We start from the raw sequence: 18061 nt of genomic DNA on the forward strand, positions 1-18061 counted from the left end.
CAATCGAGAAAGGACCCACATATCTAGGCTGTAATTTGCGGGACCCACCTAGTCTGAGGTTCCTAGTGGCCAACTAAACCTGCTCATCCACATGATAGGAAGGAGCAGGTGCCCTGTGTTTATCAGCCTGTTCTTTCATACTAGCCTTAGCCGCTAGCAACTGCACCCGGGCATCGTCCCAGATATCACTCAGCCGCTTACACACATCGTCTATGGCTGGCACTCGCCCCGTAGGTTGGATAACCAATGCCCTAGGATGGTAACCCAACGAGCAAAAGAAGGGAGTCATACCCAAAGCGGAATGCAAGCTATTGTTATACGCAAACTCCGCTATGGGCAGAGCCGTTACCCAATCACACGCCAGGGAAGTCACTAAACACCTGATATATTGCTCCATGGTCTGGTTAGTGCGTTCAGTCTGCCCATCAGATTGCGGATGATAAGCAGAAGACAATCTAGTCTCCACCTTAAGCACCGAGCACAACTCTGTCCAAAAGTGGGACACAAACTGTGCCCCCGGTCTGTCACCACCGCAGACGGCAGCCCATGAATCCGCACAATGGAGGACATGAACACCAAAGCCATTTCTCTGGCAGTAGGGATCTTGGATAGCGGGATGAAATGCGCCATTTTTGTAAAAAAATCAACTACCACAAAAATGGCAGTGAAACCGGAAACAGATGGAAGCTCAGTCACAAAATCCATACTGATGGTATGCCAAGGAGCAGGAGGGACCTCTAAAGGCTGCAACAGACCTGACGGCTTACAGTGAGTGGGCTTACTGGTGGCACAAACCGGGCAAGCTGCCACATAACCCTGAATGTCCTGTACTAACGTTTCCCACCAAAACCACCGTAAACACATCTCCTTCGTCTTTAGCATTCCAGGATGTGCAGCCAAAGCTGACGAATGACACCACTCCAAAACCATTTCTCTCAATGTAGGGGGAACAAACAACCTACCCTCATGATACAACAATCCATCCTGGACCAAAACATGGGGTAATGACAACCATGGGGCTAGATCCACCTGACGTAATCGATCTCTCACAAAGGAAGGGAAATCCTCCATAATTACTACCCCTATGATCCTATTACCAGCAATCATGGGTCTATCCTCCTTTCCTTGTCTCAAATTCCTAGGATCTACATGGATACGAGAGAGTGCATCTGACTTAATCTGCTGTGCTGCGGGCCTATACGTGATGACAAAATCAAATTCACAAAAAAAAAGAACCCAACACATCTGACGAGGTGTCAAAGCACGTGCTGAACGAAAAAACTCCAAGTTTTTGTGGTCCTTGTAAATCGTGATGGTATGCCGTGCTCCCCACAAATAATGCCTCCATTCCTCAAAAGATAACTTAACTGCCAACAACTCTCTTTCGGCCACTGTGTAATTTCGCTCCGCCGGCAGCAAGGTCTTAGAAAAAAAGGCAATGGGATGCATACAACCGGTCTCTACGTCCCTTTGGGACAACACCCCTCCTACAGCACACAACGAGGCATCCGTCTCTACAAAAAACGGCAGGGCAGGATCAGGATGTACCAATACAGGCGCCGAAGTAAATTTCCCCAACAACCGCTGAAAAGCGTCCTGAGCCTCAGAGGACCAAACAAAAGGAATCCCCTTCCTCAACAACTGGGTCAGGAGGGCCACAAAATCAGAAAAATGGGAAATAAAGCGCCGATAAAAATTGGCGAACCCCAAAAGAACCTGTATGTGTTTGACCGATGTTGGAATAGGCCAGGTGACAATGGCCTCGATCTTTCTAGGATCCATCTGAACTCCTCCTGCCGAGATGATAAACCCCAAGAACTCCACCTTAGGGGTGCTGAACTGACACTTCGTTAGCTTAGCAAACAGATGATGATCTTGCAATTTCTGTAGCACTTGTGTCACATGCTCTTGATGTTCAGCCCCGGTCTCTGAGAAGATTAAAATGTCATCTAGATATACGATGACACTCCTATCTAGATGCTCCCGGAGTACCTCGTTAATGAAGAACTGGAAGGCCGCCGGCGCATTGCATAATCCAAACGGCATTACACAATATTCGAACAGGCCATGTTTGGTCTTAAACGCCGTCTTCCACTCATCCCCGGGGCGGACACGTACAAGATGGTAGGCACCCCGCAAGTCCAGCTTAGTAAACACTGTTGCCTTGCGGAGTTGGTCTAACAACACGGGGATGAGCGGAAGCGGGTATTTGTTCTTCACTGTGGCTTTGTTCAATGCTCTATAGTCCACACATGCTCGCAATGTGCCCTCCTTTTTCGGAATGAAAAAGATTGCCGATGATACTGGCGAACAGGAGGGACGGATGAACCCTAACCTCAACATCTCATCAAGGTATTCCTTGAGATGTAACTCCTCGGGTTCCGAAAGAGCATACACCTGACTACATGGGAGTGGAGCACCTGGTATCAAATCAATCTTACAGTCAAAAGACCTGTGAGGGGGAAGAGCTTGCGCCTGGTCCACATCAAACACATCCTTGAATGCCATGTACTGTAACGGTACAAAACCCGCCTCAGTTACAGCACAAGACAATGGAAACGCCCGCTCACTTGCCTCTTGATAACAATGCTTCAAGCAATGGGGTGAATCCAGAGTCACTAATCTTTGTACCCAATCAATTTTGGGATTATGCTCCTGCAGCCATGGTACACCCAACACTAAACCAAAAGATGGGGCATTTATTAGATCAAAACACACCATCTCAGAGTGTCCATTTTCACACACCAGACACAATGGCACAGTCCGCCGTGTGATGGACCCTGACGTCAATTCCGTACCATCTATTGCCCTCACAGGCTCTGGCTGGTCCTTCACACAACAGGGAATCATCAATTTCTCTGCAAGCGTGATGTCAAGGAAATTCCCTGTAGCCCCGGAATCCAATAACACCGACACTGATACTCTATTACCACCGATAAGCAATAAATGGGCGGTAATGATAAAATGCCTCGGCACCCTGTCTATGGCTCCTAGTACCTCATACGTTCTCTGCATTCCCTCAAGATACATACATGCTATCTTCTTACTGTAAGAGGCACCAGAGGGCTTTACTGGACAATCCCCGGCAAAGTGTCCACCCTGGCCACAATACAAACACAGGTTCAGTTCTCTATATCGCTTCTTTTCATCAAAGGACAACGGACCTCTGACCCCACCAATTTCCATGGGTTCAGGCACAGTCCTAATGTCTACAGTAGTCTTACCATCCGGTTTCACATACCCTCTGGGACACCTGGAACCGGCTCTTTTCCCCACGTCTCTCAGATAGTCTATGATTTAATTTGACCACAAGGTCTATAAATGCAGCACAATCATCCGGGGGATCCACCACCTGCGACACCACATCCTTAAGATCCTCAGAAAGACCCTGATAGAACAAAGAGGTCCTCTTATTCACAGGCCAATGGGTTTCGGACACTAGACGATTAAATGTAGAAATATACGTCAGCAAATCCTGTCTGCCCTGCCATAACTTTAATAATTCCGCGTCACTAGCCTGCATAAATGCATGTTTTGCAAACAGTCCATGCATTAATTCCTTAAACGCAGGATAATTGTTCAATACCTGATTATCGCTCTCTACCAAAGTTATGGACCATTGGGCAGCAGTACCAGCCAAATACGAAATCGTAAAAGCTACCTTGGCCGAGTCATTGGGGAAAGCAGTAGGCTTACACATAAAATGTAATTGGCACTGATTCATAAAAGTACCAAACTTTTCCCTATCCCCTGTAAATCTCTCTGGAGGAGCTAAGGGCACAGGAACAGGTGTATTCATGGTAACCGCTAAAGGAACCCCACTACCAGAGCTCTGACCCGTCCCTCCTCCATATTGGAATGTTGCGGGCTGCAGAACAGGACCTTGAGCCCTATGCTGTCCTTTTTCTCTACTAATCATAGACCCAAATTCCTGTTTCAACTCTACATTTTCCTGCCTTAAATCATGGATTTGCTCTTGTAGGGCAGCTAAAGCGCCCATCACATCCTGTAAGGTAGGAACAACAGCAGTCCCACCTGCAGGCCCTGTTGGAACGTCCATTATCACTCAGGCAATGTAATATTTACGTGGGCTTGATATTCTGTTGGTTTCTGCCGACTATGCCCATACACTGCAGGAGCGATGAATGACCCGATCCACTACCCTTGCCCATAAGCGACTCACTGAAGGTGAAACAATGAGTCAGCAGAGGAGCAATGGACAGGGGGCGGGGAAAGAGAATAGACAAATAAGGGACCCCGGGAATTCTTCTATGGACTTCTGCAATGACCAGAGTGTTCTTGCCTCCACGTGACTGCACCTACAAAACAGGTAATGTATTACAGTCTAACACTTATATCACTACAAAACATAGTACCTCTCACTGTGACCATGCCCAGTAACACCCAGAAACCTCCTTACCCGCAGTAGCTGTGTCAGGAGTCTTGTGGAGGTATCCAAAGCTGAAGGGGTATCGATTGCAGATCATACAAATAGAGGGGTGGGTTAAACTAGGGAGGCTCTCTGTAACACGCAGAGCCAGTCAGTAAAGGAGGAAAAAAGTTGTTTTAACGACTAAAAAAACCTCCTTAAAATTCATAAAATACCCATACAAAGAACGGGGAAAAGAACAGGCAAAGACGCTGTACACTGCCGTCTTCCAACGCTGCTTCTGCTTGATCCGGAAGCGCCCGAACTCCACTCCACCCAACACAACGATGAGGATGGGGTAGTAAAGACGCGGAAGTGCGTCTATCGTAAATCCCACTGTTCTTTGATGATTCACTACGGTAATCCGGCCGGACTACTCCTGTTATCGATTTCTCAAGAGAGCGCTGGAGCCCCAGCGACCCCATTAACCCATCCGGGCTAAAAGTCTCAGCAGACAAGGAAGGGACAACAACAAGGGTAAGGACCAAACAACTACAGGAACCAAACAGCAGGGAAAAAACGGGGACAGTATAGGAAATGGCAAGAATATCCAAAGAGCCAGGAAAGGTGCTTAAATGTGCTCACGAGCCCGTGAACATCAGCTACAGTACACCGAATCCATAACTGTCCCAAGCCCAAGACCAGAAACCACACGAAATAGATATCAAGCAAAGTGGGAAGGGAGAAGGCAGCTTATAACTCCCCCCAGCAGGTCACATGAGCACACGGACATGGTCACAAAAAGAGGACTACACTGATTCCTAACACACCACCCGCTCATCTCAATTCATAGTATTCCTGCACAATCAAGCCCAGCCGTTGCTTGACACCTCTGTGCTCTAGATACAAGATTGTAGTCACTGAAATAGGGGTGCACCAGGTCATGAAGTCTAGTAGTCAACAGTAGTGGAAAAACAGTACATTATTACAAAAACATAAATTAACAACACAAAAACAATGAGTGACATTCCCAACGGGGAACATCATCAGGGCAACTTGTGGATTGAAATAACTGTAAATCGTCCTGGAAATCCCAATACCCCGTATTCAGAAACCTGTTGGCTAAATGAAGACAATGGTGAAGCGTTAGTATGGCCACAAAAGTAGTATTGTACAATGTATTGCACTTGGACAAACCGGAATGCTTACAGGGATGATCAATTCTGCACAAAATGACTGTAAGAGAAGTTCGTGTGGTCGTAACCTTCGTAGAAAAGAAAAGGAACGTTACAACCACAAAACTTCTGTTACCGTCTCATTATCCAGGATTTATCATACCCGCAAGCATCACGATTCGTTTCATCTGATACACCTGCATGTTCATTTCACCCACACTGCGCAGTAACAGTTGGGGACCAAGCAAGTTAACCACGCCATAGCAAGCTTCCTGCACGTTTTGGGGGCAACTGACTGCACACATGTACTACTTGTGCCCCCTGCCAACACTGCACACAATCCCCGCAATAGAAATCACACACATTCCAATGATGTGCTGGCAAAACTGGACCACCGTGGCCTGTACACTAATGTCATCGCAAACTTCTCAGGCAGTGTGCATGATTCCTACATCTTTTGCAAGCATCCCTGCCCTGGTCACCAGACCAGTCCACCTCCCAGCGATGACTGCCCGACCCTGCGCACCGAGACCTCAATGCTCACCTGCCGCCAACAGCGTGTCTCCAAGAGGGCCCACCGAGTGCCGGAGCAACCTCCTTAGCCATCGCTGGATTCCGCAGCACAGGCCCGCAGCAAATCCTGCTGCACCGCGCTGAGGAGTCAGGTCTGTACAGCCAGCTGCCTTTGGCGTACACACGGTCCAGCCAAGCTCACAATTAAAACCGGGATGGTGTATCGAGGCCTACGCCATTGCAGGTTGCAGACCACCTCAGCTCTGGTGGCACTAACTCAATGCCGCTCAAGTCATCGGCATGTGGTGGGAGGCCCATGTCGGCCAAAATGCCTCGGCTGCCACCAACTCTGTGCGCCTCAACTCATCGCCACGTGGCATAAGGCCAGTGTCAGGCAAAGTGCTTCTGCTGCAACCAACTCTGTGCACCTCAAGTCATCACCGCGTTGCGGGAGGCGCGTGTCGGCCAAAGTTCCTTGGCTGCCACCAAATCTGTACACCTCAAGTCATGGGCCCTTTATGATTGAATATCGTGGTGCGGACGTCATCATGTCACCTCCGGCAGTGGGGAATGAGATGTGGTAGGTCCCTAGGTCCTCATGCATACATAATAACCACACAGACACACCCAGAAAGAGAATGCACGTGCACCCGCCCCTTTTATTGGCAGGTTCACATGTCCTGTGACGCCTGTGCTGCATGGGTGTGGTGTGGGTATAAACCAGCCGTGAGGGAGTGGCTGTGGCATGCTGACAACTAGACCTGTGATCAGCAGCTCACTATAGGGAAGACCTGGGACATGTAGCATTGTCGTTCCCTCCCTGTAAGCGTAAGCAGAGTGGGCTGGCTGAAACACGCATCCTTCACGACTTTACCAACTATCCCAGCGCTCACGGTACACAACTCCACATTTATTTATTTATTTATTTATTTGCAAACTTATACCGCACTGGGAATCGACTCCCGAAGGAGTATCTCCGCGCCTCTGGCGTCATCTGTGAGCAAAGAGGACCCAATCATAAAAACATTCCTCCCTAGATAGATAGCCTAGTGCTGAAAGAGAAAAGTTTTTAGTTTTTTCCTGAAAGGAAGATGATCTCTGCATTGTCTGATTTCTATGGGGAGATTATTCCACAACTTTGGGCCAGCCACTGGCAAGGCCCTTCCCCCTTGTCTTGTCTTCTTAATCCTTGGGACACATAGCAATTCTCGATCTCCTGATCTAAGAGATCGGGAGGGGACATATAAATTAAACTTTTTAGTCAGGTAGTCGGGTCCTTTCCCTGTGAGGCACTTATGAATGACACAACATGTTTTAAACACCACCCTCTGTTTCACTGAAAGCCAGTGAAGTTTGGTTAACAGGGGTTTAGATGGAGTACGAGCAGGAGCATTAAGAACAAGGCGTGCAGCAGTGTTTTGCACAACCTGTAGTCTTGAAATAATCCCCTCGTTGGCAGCTAGCAGCAATCCATTGCAATAATCTAGTCTGCTCAACACGAGCGCCTGTACCAAAGTTCTTCTGGTGGTATCAGGGAGCAGGGGGAATACTTTCCGGAGAAGCCCAATGACATGGAAACAGGAGCCGACCACTTGGTTTCCATGTTGTTTCAAGGAGAGCTCCTGATCCAATTTTACTCCAAGATCTTTCACAACCTGTTTGGGCTCAGGGACTGGGCCCAGATCTTGAGGCCACCAGTCAGGAGTCCACAGGCGTTTAGCTTCTCCAAAGAGCATCACCTCCGTTTTGGAAACGTTGCACTGCAGAAAGTTTGATGCCATCCAGTGGGCCACCTCTTTCATCCCCCGGGCAAAGGAGTTTCGCACTTCAGATGTCAACGTTTTAAACGGAAAGAGGAGTTGAGTATCGTCCGCGTACGATACCGGGATGAAACCGTGGGATCTCATGATGTTAGCCAGGGGGGCCACGTAGATGTTAAATAATGTGGGGCTCAAACAAGAGCCCTGCGGCACCCCCTTTGAGATCTCCACCTCCTCCGACCGGTACGGACCCAAGATGACACTTTGGGTACGCTTTGTGAGAAAACTCCTTAGCCAGGCCAGCGCCTTGCCTTCCAGCCCGATGTCACTTAATCTGGAGGTCATGATGTCATGTGACACAGTGTCAAACGCCGCTGACAGATCGAAAAGCACCAGGATAACGGAAAAACCTCCATCCTGTAGCATATGAAGATCGTCAGCGACGGACAGCAAGGCGGTCTCGGTGCTGTGTCTCGGCCTGAACCCAGACTGGGAGGGGTCTAGCCCCCCAGCACTTTCGATATAATTCGACAAGTGCAGATTAACAAACTTCTCCGTAAGCTTCCCTAATAATGGAAGGAGTGAAATTGGTCTCAAGTTTGTCCATTCAGTCCAGGGGATGGTGTTGTTTTTCCTCAGTGGTCTCACCAGTGCACGCTTCCAATCCGGGGGAACTACCCCTGTGCTCAGGGACAGGTTAACTACGTGTCGAATTCCTGCACCCAGGTAATTAGCCAATAATGGCATGATGCGTGCCGGGATGATATCTGAGGGGCACCCACTCTTTATTTGAGTAGTTAAGGCAATTACCTCCTCCGTTGATATGGGAGGAAATTCTGCGAGCTTACTGACGCAGTTCATTTGTGCTCCAGTGGGTAACTGAACCATGTTGTCAGCTGTGGCCATGTTATTACTATTATCCTTAGAGGCTAAAATTTTATCATATATACCCTCAATCTTTCTGGTGAAAAACTGAGAGATATTGTCACAGAGTTCCTGGGATGCTATCTCCACGGTCTCACAAGCAGCGGGCTTAGTAAAGGTTTGTAGAACTTGATATAGAACTTTTACCTTTTTACCTGCCGCTGATAATTGGGCTGCTATATGATGTTTTCGTGCAGCCCTAATGGCTTTATGATAGCTTTTTAGAGAACTCCTGTGGTTCTCCTTATCCTCAGCCTTGCGTGTAACCCTCCATAGTTTTTCTAACATTCTCGTAGTTAGTTTTAACTGTCTCAGGTCATCCGTGAACCAAACTTCTTGTTTGGGAGCAGCTCGAGGTTTAAATGTTCTCAAAGGTACAACACCGTTTATAGCCACTGTCACTGCTTCCTCAAACTTACACAGTGCAGTGGTAACATTGCCCCCACATGGGGAGAGGTGTGGCGCCGCGGCCAGGGCGACTGACGCTGGAATCTGGGGATCATGTTTCGATCCCCGGGGCCGGCGGCAGATTATCCCAGCACCGTGTGACTCTGGGCAATAGCTTGCTTAATCTTCCCGACGGCCCCCAGCGCCTAGAGACCCTAACGGGTGATTGTGCGCTATACAAATGTGGATTATTATTATTATTATCACAACTGGGTTCAATGTATTTCCCCCTAAAACGCTCTGGTGTTAGTTTGTGCCAGGGTCTCCTGATGTCTGCCATCACCCTCTGTGTGGCCTTCAGTTTATAATTGGTGCGGGTGTAAAATCCAATGATGGAATGGTCTGTCCATTCCACTTGGGTGGGAGGCATACATTTTATGGTAGTTGAATTGGACAACACTAAGTCCAGTGTGTGGCCTGCCGAGTGTGTAGGCCCCTGATTTATCTTTTTGAGCCCCAATGTGCCCAGGTCGGTTAATAGAGTCTTGACCTCAGCACAGTTAGCAATTTCACTGTGGACGTTAAAATCCCCTACCAGAAGGAAATCCGAATTCTCCTGCACATGGGGTGCCAAAGCTTCAACAAGTTGAATAGAAAAATTCTCACTCGGACCTGGGGGGCGGTAGACTAAAGCTCCCTTCCTAGTTTCCCTTGAGCTGGGATTCATTCTAAAGATCAGGAGCTCCATCTGGGGAGTACACACTGTCTCAGTAATGATGACATCCATCTCCTGTTTGAACACAATGGCTATCCCCCCACCTGTTTTAATTGGGCGGTCCAGCCTCACCATTTTATACCCTAGCGGTACCCCCAGTGTTATGGCCGGGATAGTATGTGGCTTCAGCCATGTCTCAGTAAGGAAACATAAATGTGGTCTCTCAGATGTTATGAGATCCCATACCTGGGTTGCATGTTTAACTAGGGAGCGGATACTGCATAATAAGCTCTTACAGTCTAGAGTTGAGCCCTTAGGAGGAGTATCATTCAGCCCTGCATGGTGTATATTAGGGACTGGTAACCGAAACCGTGACTGACTTGGTCCGGTTTCAGCGCAGATGGAAAATTGCTCATGACACCCCCAACAAGAGAAAGGCCCCTCTAGATTGGTTCCCACCCTGTGGGTGCATAGTATAGGAGCGTACCTATCAATATCCAGTAATGTCTGTCTGGTATATGTATGCCTGCTGCTAGAGGGTATCTCATGACGAAAGATGCAGTCCGCCATAGCCCCCTGCCCCTGGTCTCGTCCTGTCGCGGACGGGCGCAGACGGGCTAGTCTTCGGCTCGTCTTATGCGCAGGAGTAGGCGCCACACTGCGCGTCAACACTGCGCGTTGTAGCTGACAAGTTGCTTTATATCCCTCGAGTAGGGGAGAGCTAGAGCGCTAACCGCTCGCCCCCCTGAATGTGCCTGCCTCTGCCCCGCCTTCCGCACCCGTGATTGGGTAGAGGGTCGGACCGGGCGTGCAGGCACAGGTCGAGCTACCGTAGGAGCTGGTCCCTCAAATGCGTGTGAGTATGCGGTATTTTGAACAGCGTGCCACTAATAAGTTCAGTTTCAATCCAATTTAAAAATAAATGCAACTTTTAAACATAAAATTTCCATAAGCTCACGGAGCCGATTTAGATAGTAAAACACTGAAAGAGCAACTATGCTCAGAGTATGGCGCCAAGCGGAGTCGGGAAGAAGCTGCCACCGTCCCCCTTACCCTTATGGTGGTTAGGAGATTTCTTCATTTACAGATTGATTACTGTTTCACGTTGACCCATCCATCTGTACATCTATGTGAAATTAAAACTGTAGGCATATCCCTTCCGGAATCGATTAGCAAGAAATGGTAAAAGGCTGGGTACTGGGTTTTGGGTCACTCCTTTTGAGAGGGCACATTAAAAAATGTTCACAGATATTTGAGGACAGGAACAAAGGTACACCAGAGCTGTCATTCTCCTTCCTCCAAATCTATGAGCATCTTTGGACATATGTACTGGTAGCGGATACCGTCAATGAAGGGAGATTTATTTGACCCGGTGAAGCGCCGTGTTCTAGTGCTTACACGGGGCCTGTGGGGGGGGGCACGCATCGAACCACCACGCACCTCGCCTACCTCTGCCCGTGATGTTCTTCTGCTCCTGCATACAGTCCAGTGTGAGGCGCAGAATTCAATCTGGGGGTTAAGGATTCGTGAACTGCCAGGTGCTAGCGGCGGTGGGGGTGTCGCTTGTGCCCCCCCAGCTCGACTGAAGTGGTTGGCCTGCGCTTTCCTGCCATCTCTTGCGAGCCATAGTAGATTGGGACCCTACAGGGAGAGCTGCCGGTGCTGCGTGGAGCAGCGGGAATGAGTGCCTCACAGATTGAGTGAAGCAGTGGGGGTCCATCTTGCAGTGAAGTAGGCTCCAATCACTAGCCTGTCTCTACAACGGCGCCGTGTCTGGAACCTGATATAATCAGAGACTGCCTCCCTGCAATGTTGTTCTGCTCAAGGGGTTCTCTGATCTGATTATGAGCCCCTATGCTAAGCCATACCCCGCTGCTCTGCTTAAACCCTCCCAAATAAGTACTAGATAAAGGATTCCTATCCCATCACCCAGCTCACCGCACCTGACCCCAAATGGCGGATGAAAGCAAGATTTAGGACAGTGATTCTCATGCTCCTCTTATCCTGAGCCCACTTTTGCTGCTCCAGCATCACCTTCGGCCCTAAGAAGCAGTGTTTGAGCCCGGTAATTGCTGAGCGCCACGGGTGGGCAGAAAGGATCTCACTCTCTTCAGCGCAGCAAGTACTCTGCTGATACATCATTTAGGCCTTTTCACCTGCGCAGCAAGTAGTGCCTGCTGTATCGCTTAGGCCCTCCACAGCTGCGCAGCAAGTAGTGCCAGCTGCACCGTTTAGGCCTTCTACAGCTGCGCAGCAAGTAGTGCCAGCTGCATCGTTTAGGTCTTTTTACAGCTGCGCAGCAAGTAGTGCCAGCTGCACCGTTTAGGCCTTTTTACAGCTGCGCAGCAAGTAGTGCCAGCTGCACCGTTTAGGCCTTCTACAGCTGTGCAGCAAGCAGTGCCAGCTGCACCGCTTATGACACCTTTATCCGTGGGGACATTTCTGATTGAGTCAGGACTCTCGCTGCATTGGTAGCAACCTTGTCATTATGGTTTCTGATTAGGGTCCAATAGTGGTCGGCTGAGATTATGGGCGTACAATGCGGTTGGTGCCGAATGTACCTATGTGTCAGGCTGATGCTAAGTTCAGTGACCACCAATAGTCACTGGGTGTTCGTTTGTGATCTGCTTTACTTTGACTAATTGTGTTCGTTTGTGATCTGCTTTACTTTGACTAATTGTTCATTGTGATGGATTTGACAGTGATCCAGTTGGTACTACCATATGTAATAATTTCCCTTGTAAATATTATCTTGTGCCAGTTGGTTTCATATACACCTAGATGAAGGGCCCAACAAATACCCACCTCCCTGCCCGGACAACACATTAGTTTAGTTTTCCACTCCCGACGCCTGGAATATGTGCCCTCTGTTAGTCCTTATACTTCTCATCACCACCGCTCTCCTAGGAACACCCGTCTCATACCCCCCGTACTCTTTCTCACGTCCCCAACATGGCCACCTCTCACGTAAAGGATGGAATTAACTGCTACAAAATCATCTTTCCTCCTGGCCAAACCAAAGGTTCAGTTAAACAATTGAAGCATAAGACTATTGAACGTTTCCCTGATTCCCTTTTTGTTGACCAATTTTACAATTATCGTTCTGGGAGGCGCAAAAATGATTTCATTTTCTTCACTCACGACACCCACTCTTGATCCTCCAGCTTATCCAATTCCCTTAACGTCACCTCCTCCTCCTCTATCCCTCATTGGAAACAACTAAAGATTTCCCCCTCTGCGTATTTCAACGGCTCCCTCACCATCTCAATCTATAACAACGGTACTGTCTTGATCCAAGGCAAAGACACCTGTCTCTCTCTCTTTGACCACCTCTTCCCCTCCCTACTCCCCTCCCCTGCGACCAGGCTTTCTCCTGACTCCCCATCTAACTCCACCCTTTACTCCCTTTCTCCTCCCTTGACCCCCCTGCACTCCAACAGACTGCACCCTCGGGAGGCTCAGGTCAGCCCTCTTCCCTCCCCCTCCCTTGTGCCCTCCTCTCCCTTTCCTCCCACTTCACAGTTTACTCCCCCTTTCGTCACGTCAGCCTTACCACCAGGCAATACGCTCCTCGTCCAATCTGCACTGTCCCGGTACCCCAATCTCTTCTCGTCCCCCCTATTTCTATCTGCTACTCCCTTTTTTAGTCCACCCCTCCACCAACCTCCTCCCCCACCTAACTTTCCTTATGCTCCCCCCTTTCATCCCTTTCCCCCTCTTCTCTACCCCCTCCTTCCCTCACCTCTTTCCCCGATTTCTTCACAATCCCATTGCATCTCTCTCCTTTCCCCCTCTCCGCTAGCAATGCTGTGCTGCCCCCTTTACCCCCCTGGTAACACATTCCATCTCCCCCCATCAGGCCCAACAGAACCTCTCCCTGTCCTCAACTTCCCCTTCTCCCAACCCCCCCACTCTACCAGATACCGGTTCCCTCACAACCACCTCTCCTAGCCAACAGGACCTCTCCAACCACCGCCCCTCTTTTCCTCCCAAACCTCCTACACTCCTATGTCACCTCTCAGTCCTCCCCTCTCCTTCCCCACCGTCTTGTTCCGCACCCATCTCCCCCTAAACATGTCCTAAATTCCTTTCCTTCGTGCAACGCCAACAAAGACAACTCTCCCCTCACCTCTGATACACCAACCCCCGCTCTCAACCTCCCCCTTTCCCCACCTATGAACCCTTTACCACAACTCTCCTCCTGTCCTCCCACCTCTCCCTGCCTCCCACCACCTATATCACCCCCTCCTTTTGCCGTCGAGACACCCAACCTTCCGTGCTCTGCCCTACTCTCTCTTGAAAATAAGCTATGCTCTCTTATCACCTCCATCTCCCAGCTGGTAGCTTCAATTTCACTTTTAAGCTCTAAGATTTCAACTTCCCCATTCACCTCAACTCCTCTGGATAACTCTCACCTCCCCACGAAATGCACCTCGCCCCCTCACCCCATTATAGTCAAGCACAACCTGCCATCTGCAAACAGCGCTCATTCACACAAGCCCTTGAACGCCACCCTTCTTCAACCAGCTTCTCCGAGTAACCCAACGACCTACTCTATTCCAACCATCACCTCTGTCAGAACCAAGCATCCACCTAAACCCTTCCGTGCACCCCCATATAGGTATAATATCCCTATGACCCTTCTTAGCCCAAGTGCCCCCGTCACCAAAATAGTCTCGACAGAACTGCGATGTCTGCTCCACAACTGCAGATCCGCAATTAAACAAACTCGAAATCTCTGATACCATCACCCTTCACAATATTGACCTGTTGTTCCTAACAGAGACCTGGTTCAACGATACCTCTCACACTATGTTTGATCTCCTGCTACCCACAGGATATTCTATTTTCAGGAATGACAGACCTATTAAAGTTGGGGGAGGTGTTGCAGTCATCTTTAGAAACTCCCTTCAACTCAAGGCCTTTCCCATTAGCACCTTCCACACTTTTGAGTGTCTATCTCTTGAGCTTCAAGTACACCACCGCTCACCCCTCAGATTCCATGTCATATACCGCCCTCCTGGCAGCAGCCCTTCGTTTATGGAGGAACTCACTGACTTCATCAGCGACCAATACGCACAAAGTGACAATCAGACCTTCGTGGGGGACTTTAATCTCCACTGGGGCTCCCTGCAAGACTCTTCCGCGAACTTGCTGGCCACCTTCCTCTCTACAAACGATCTTATCCAGCACTGCACAGAATCAACACACTCTAAGGGCTCCATCCTGGACCTTGTTATTTCTAAAGCAGGCATGCTGTCTATCGCTACCCCTATTCACGTAGACTGGTCTGACCACCTCCTCATTCCATTCTCTCTTCACCTAGCGCACTCTATAACTCTTGGCCAACCTAAGAGGGCTCCCTCCTGGTTCCGTGACGCTATAAACATTGACACTGTTTCCCTCTGTGAATCAGCTTTGCTGTCACTTCCAAGGTTAGACCTGAACCTAGATGTTGATGATCTCACCTCACAATGCCTCTCAGTCCTTGCAGTCGAAATCAATAGCGTCGCTCCTCTCCAAAGCAAAAAGAAAAGGCCCATTCCCTCAGCACCCTGGTTCAACAAATCCCTATATGAAGAAAGGAAGCACCTAAGACTTCTGGAGAAACAATGGAGGCAACCACCCTCCACCGATAATTTGGCTACCTTTCGTTAAGCAAGATCCAAGTACCACAAGCACTTCTTCCTTGGGAAAGCGTCACACTTCAGAACCCTCCTTGACTCAGCCAAAAATAGACCCAAAAAGCTATTTGACCTCATCAAGAATACTAACTACTCTCCCCCAACCTCCAAATTGGAGGATTCTTCTAAGAAAGCTGCTGATTTCGCTGTATTCTTTGACGGAAAAGTGAAATCACTTGGGGTTCAGGTTGCTCATTCTACCCCTCCAGAGGAGCGCAAATCTCTAGCCATTTGGCAGAACTTCGACCCCATCTCTGAAGAGGTCCTCCTCAAGTGCATCCTCGAAACAAAGCCCTCCAACCACTCGCTCGACCCCATCCCTAGTGCCATTGCCATTGACTTCTATACCCATTCTCGTCCCTATTGGACCACTCTGGTCAACCTCTCCCTCTGTCAAGGCTCCCTTCCTGTTCCCTTCAAAACTGGGCAGGTCACCCCCCTGCTTAAAAAACCCACTGCTGCTGCCAATGACTTCAACAACTTCCGCCCCATCACTAACCTACCCTTTCTTGCGAAGATCACAGAAAGATGTGTTGCGAAACAACTCTCTCGTCATATCAAGGACAATGATCTTCTTGACAATCTTCAGTCCGACTTCATCCAAAACTGCAGCACTGAAACTGCCCTGCTGCAAGTGATCGATGACGCGCTGCAAATACTAGACTCGGGGGGATCTTGTCTTCTAATTCTCCTTGACCTTTCGGCAGCCTTTGACACTGTCAATCACAACACTCTCTTCAACACTCTTCAACAGAGAATGGGCATGGAGGGCACTGTACTTAAATGGTTTGCTTCTTTCCTCTCTGATAGATCCCAAATGATCAAAAAAGCGGACTGTCTTTCATCTCCTCTGGCGGTGGGTCGAGGTGTTCCCCAAGGCTCTATTCTTGCACCCACATTGTTCAATCTCTATTTGGAACCTCTGGGAAATCTCCTAAGTAAATCTGGGGTCAACGATCATCTCTACGCAGACGACACTCAAATCTACCTCAAGGTTGCCTCCACTCACGATCTTTCCGTCCTAAGCCCTACCCTCGACTCCATTCAAAATTGGATGTCAACACATCAACTGATTCTGAATCCCTCCAAAACTGAATTCCTCCTCCTCTCCTCCTCTCTTTCTCCTCCCCCGGTTCAATCATGGATGGACCAGATGAATCTGCTGAACAACAAACCCATCATTGTCGACAGCGCAAAATCCCTCGGTGTCATACTCGACACAAAACTCAATCTACTCTCCCACATTAATTCAATTGCAAAGTCTGCCCGATACCAACTGCGCCTTCTATGGGGGATTCGTTGCTTCTTCCCGGAGCATGACCATAAAACCCTGGTCCAATCGCTGGTCCTCTCCAGACTGGACTACTGCAATTCTCTTCTGACTGGCCTCACCAAATCCCACCTATCCCCCCTTAAGTCTGTTCTCCACTCAGCAGCTCGTTTCATTTATGGGGCCAAAAGAAGTGACCACATTACTCCCATGTTATCCACCCTCCGCTGGCTTCCCATCGAGGCTAGAGCTATCTACAAGACTGCCTGCATCACCCACAAAGCCTTGCACTCCTCCTCTCTGTGCTACCTGGCGAATAAACTGAAACTCTCTGGAGGCTCTAGACCATCAAGAAATGCGGAAAATCTACTGCTGGAACCTCCCACTTTCAAGAAGGAAAGATCGATGGACCAATCCTTTTCAGGCAGTGCAGTGAGAGTCTGGAACTCACCTCTGCCTCAGCTCCGGACCACCACCTCCTCCCAGGCCTTCAAAACTGACCTCAAAGTTCTCCTCCTTCAAAGACACTTCCAAATGTAATCCATGCCCTCTCTTTTACCTATAGGAAGCCCTTTTAATTATTGAAAAATCTACTTTGCATGACTTTGGAAGTGTCCTCCCAGTGTGTTCTTGTGGTTTGAGAGTTTGCCATTTTTTGCAGTATTATCCTACCTGTGTTTGGGACTCATGTGTAACATGCACCCGTCACTTTCTCTTGTAACACACTGTTTTCTACCTCTTAAACTTGTTTGTTTTGATACCTGCACAAGTGCCACCAGTGCCTACGTAACGTTTGATCTTGTGCTTGAGTGTCCTCCATATATTACTGTATTTTACCTCTGTTTATTTTGTACGCTTTTGTAACCTGCACATGTCACTTTTTCCTCATGTAATGCACCGTTTGCTACCTCTTGTATTTTGTTGGCTCACGATTGTCACTTTTGTAATGCACAGTTTGTTACCTCTTGTATTTTGTTGGCTCACGATTGTCACTTTTGTAATGCACCGTTTGCTACCTCTTGTATTTTGTTGGCTCACGATTGTCATTTTTGCGTCATTTAATGTAACGTTTGCTTTTGTATTTTGCTCACTTGTAATGTTCTCATGTATCAGTTCTGTTCCTATTGTGAAGCGCTCTGACACCTTCGGGTAAAGTCCGCGCTATATAAAAACGCATAAATAAATGAATATACTAGCAGAGCACATTTCAGAATGAAACTTGTAGACGTAAGCAATTGGTATCAACTGCTACCTTCATACGTCT

The 18061-nt window shown here is 48.7% G+C and overlaps 1 protein-coding gene across 1 annotated transcript in view; it reads left to right on the forward strand.

Annotated features, from left to right (window-relative positions):
* Positions 1–559: 559 nt before the first annotated feature.
* LOC144783927 (vomeronasal type-2 receptor 26-like) overlaps positions 560–18061 on the forward strand; it is a 56510-nt gene continuing 39008 nt past the window's right edge. Inside the window, exon 1 of the mRNA XM_078662661.1 lies at positions 560–712. Within this exon, the coding sequence (XP_078518787.1) occupies positions 560–712 (153 nt within the window). The remainder of the gene's footprint in view (positions 713–18061) is intronic.

Source organism: Lissotriton helveticus, chromosome 10, assembly GCF_964261635.1.
Source record: "Lissotriton helveticus chromosome 10, aLisHel1.1, whole genome shotgun sequence".
Classification (NCBI taxonomy): domain Eukaryota; kingdom Metazoa; phylum Chordata; class Amphibia; order Caudata; family Salamandridae; genus Lissotriton; species Lissotriton helveticus.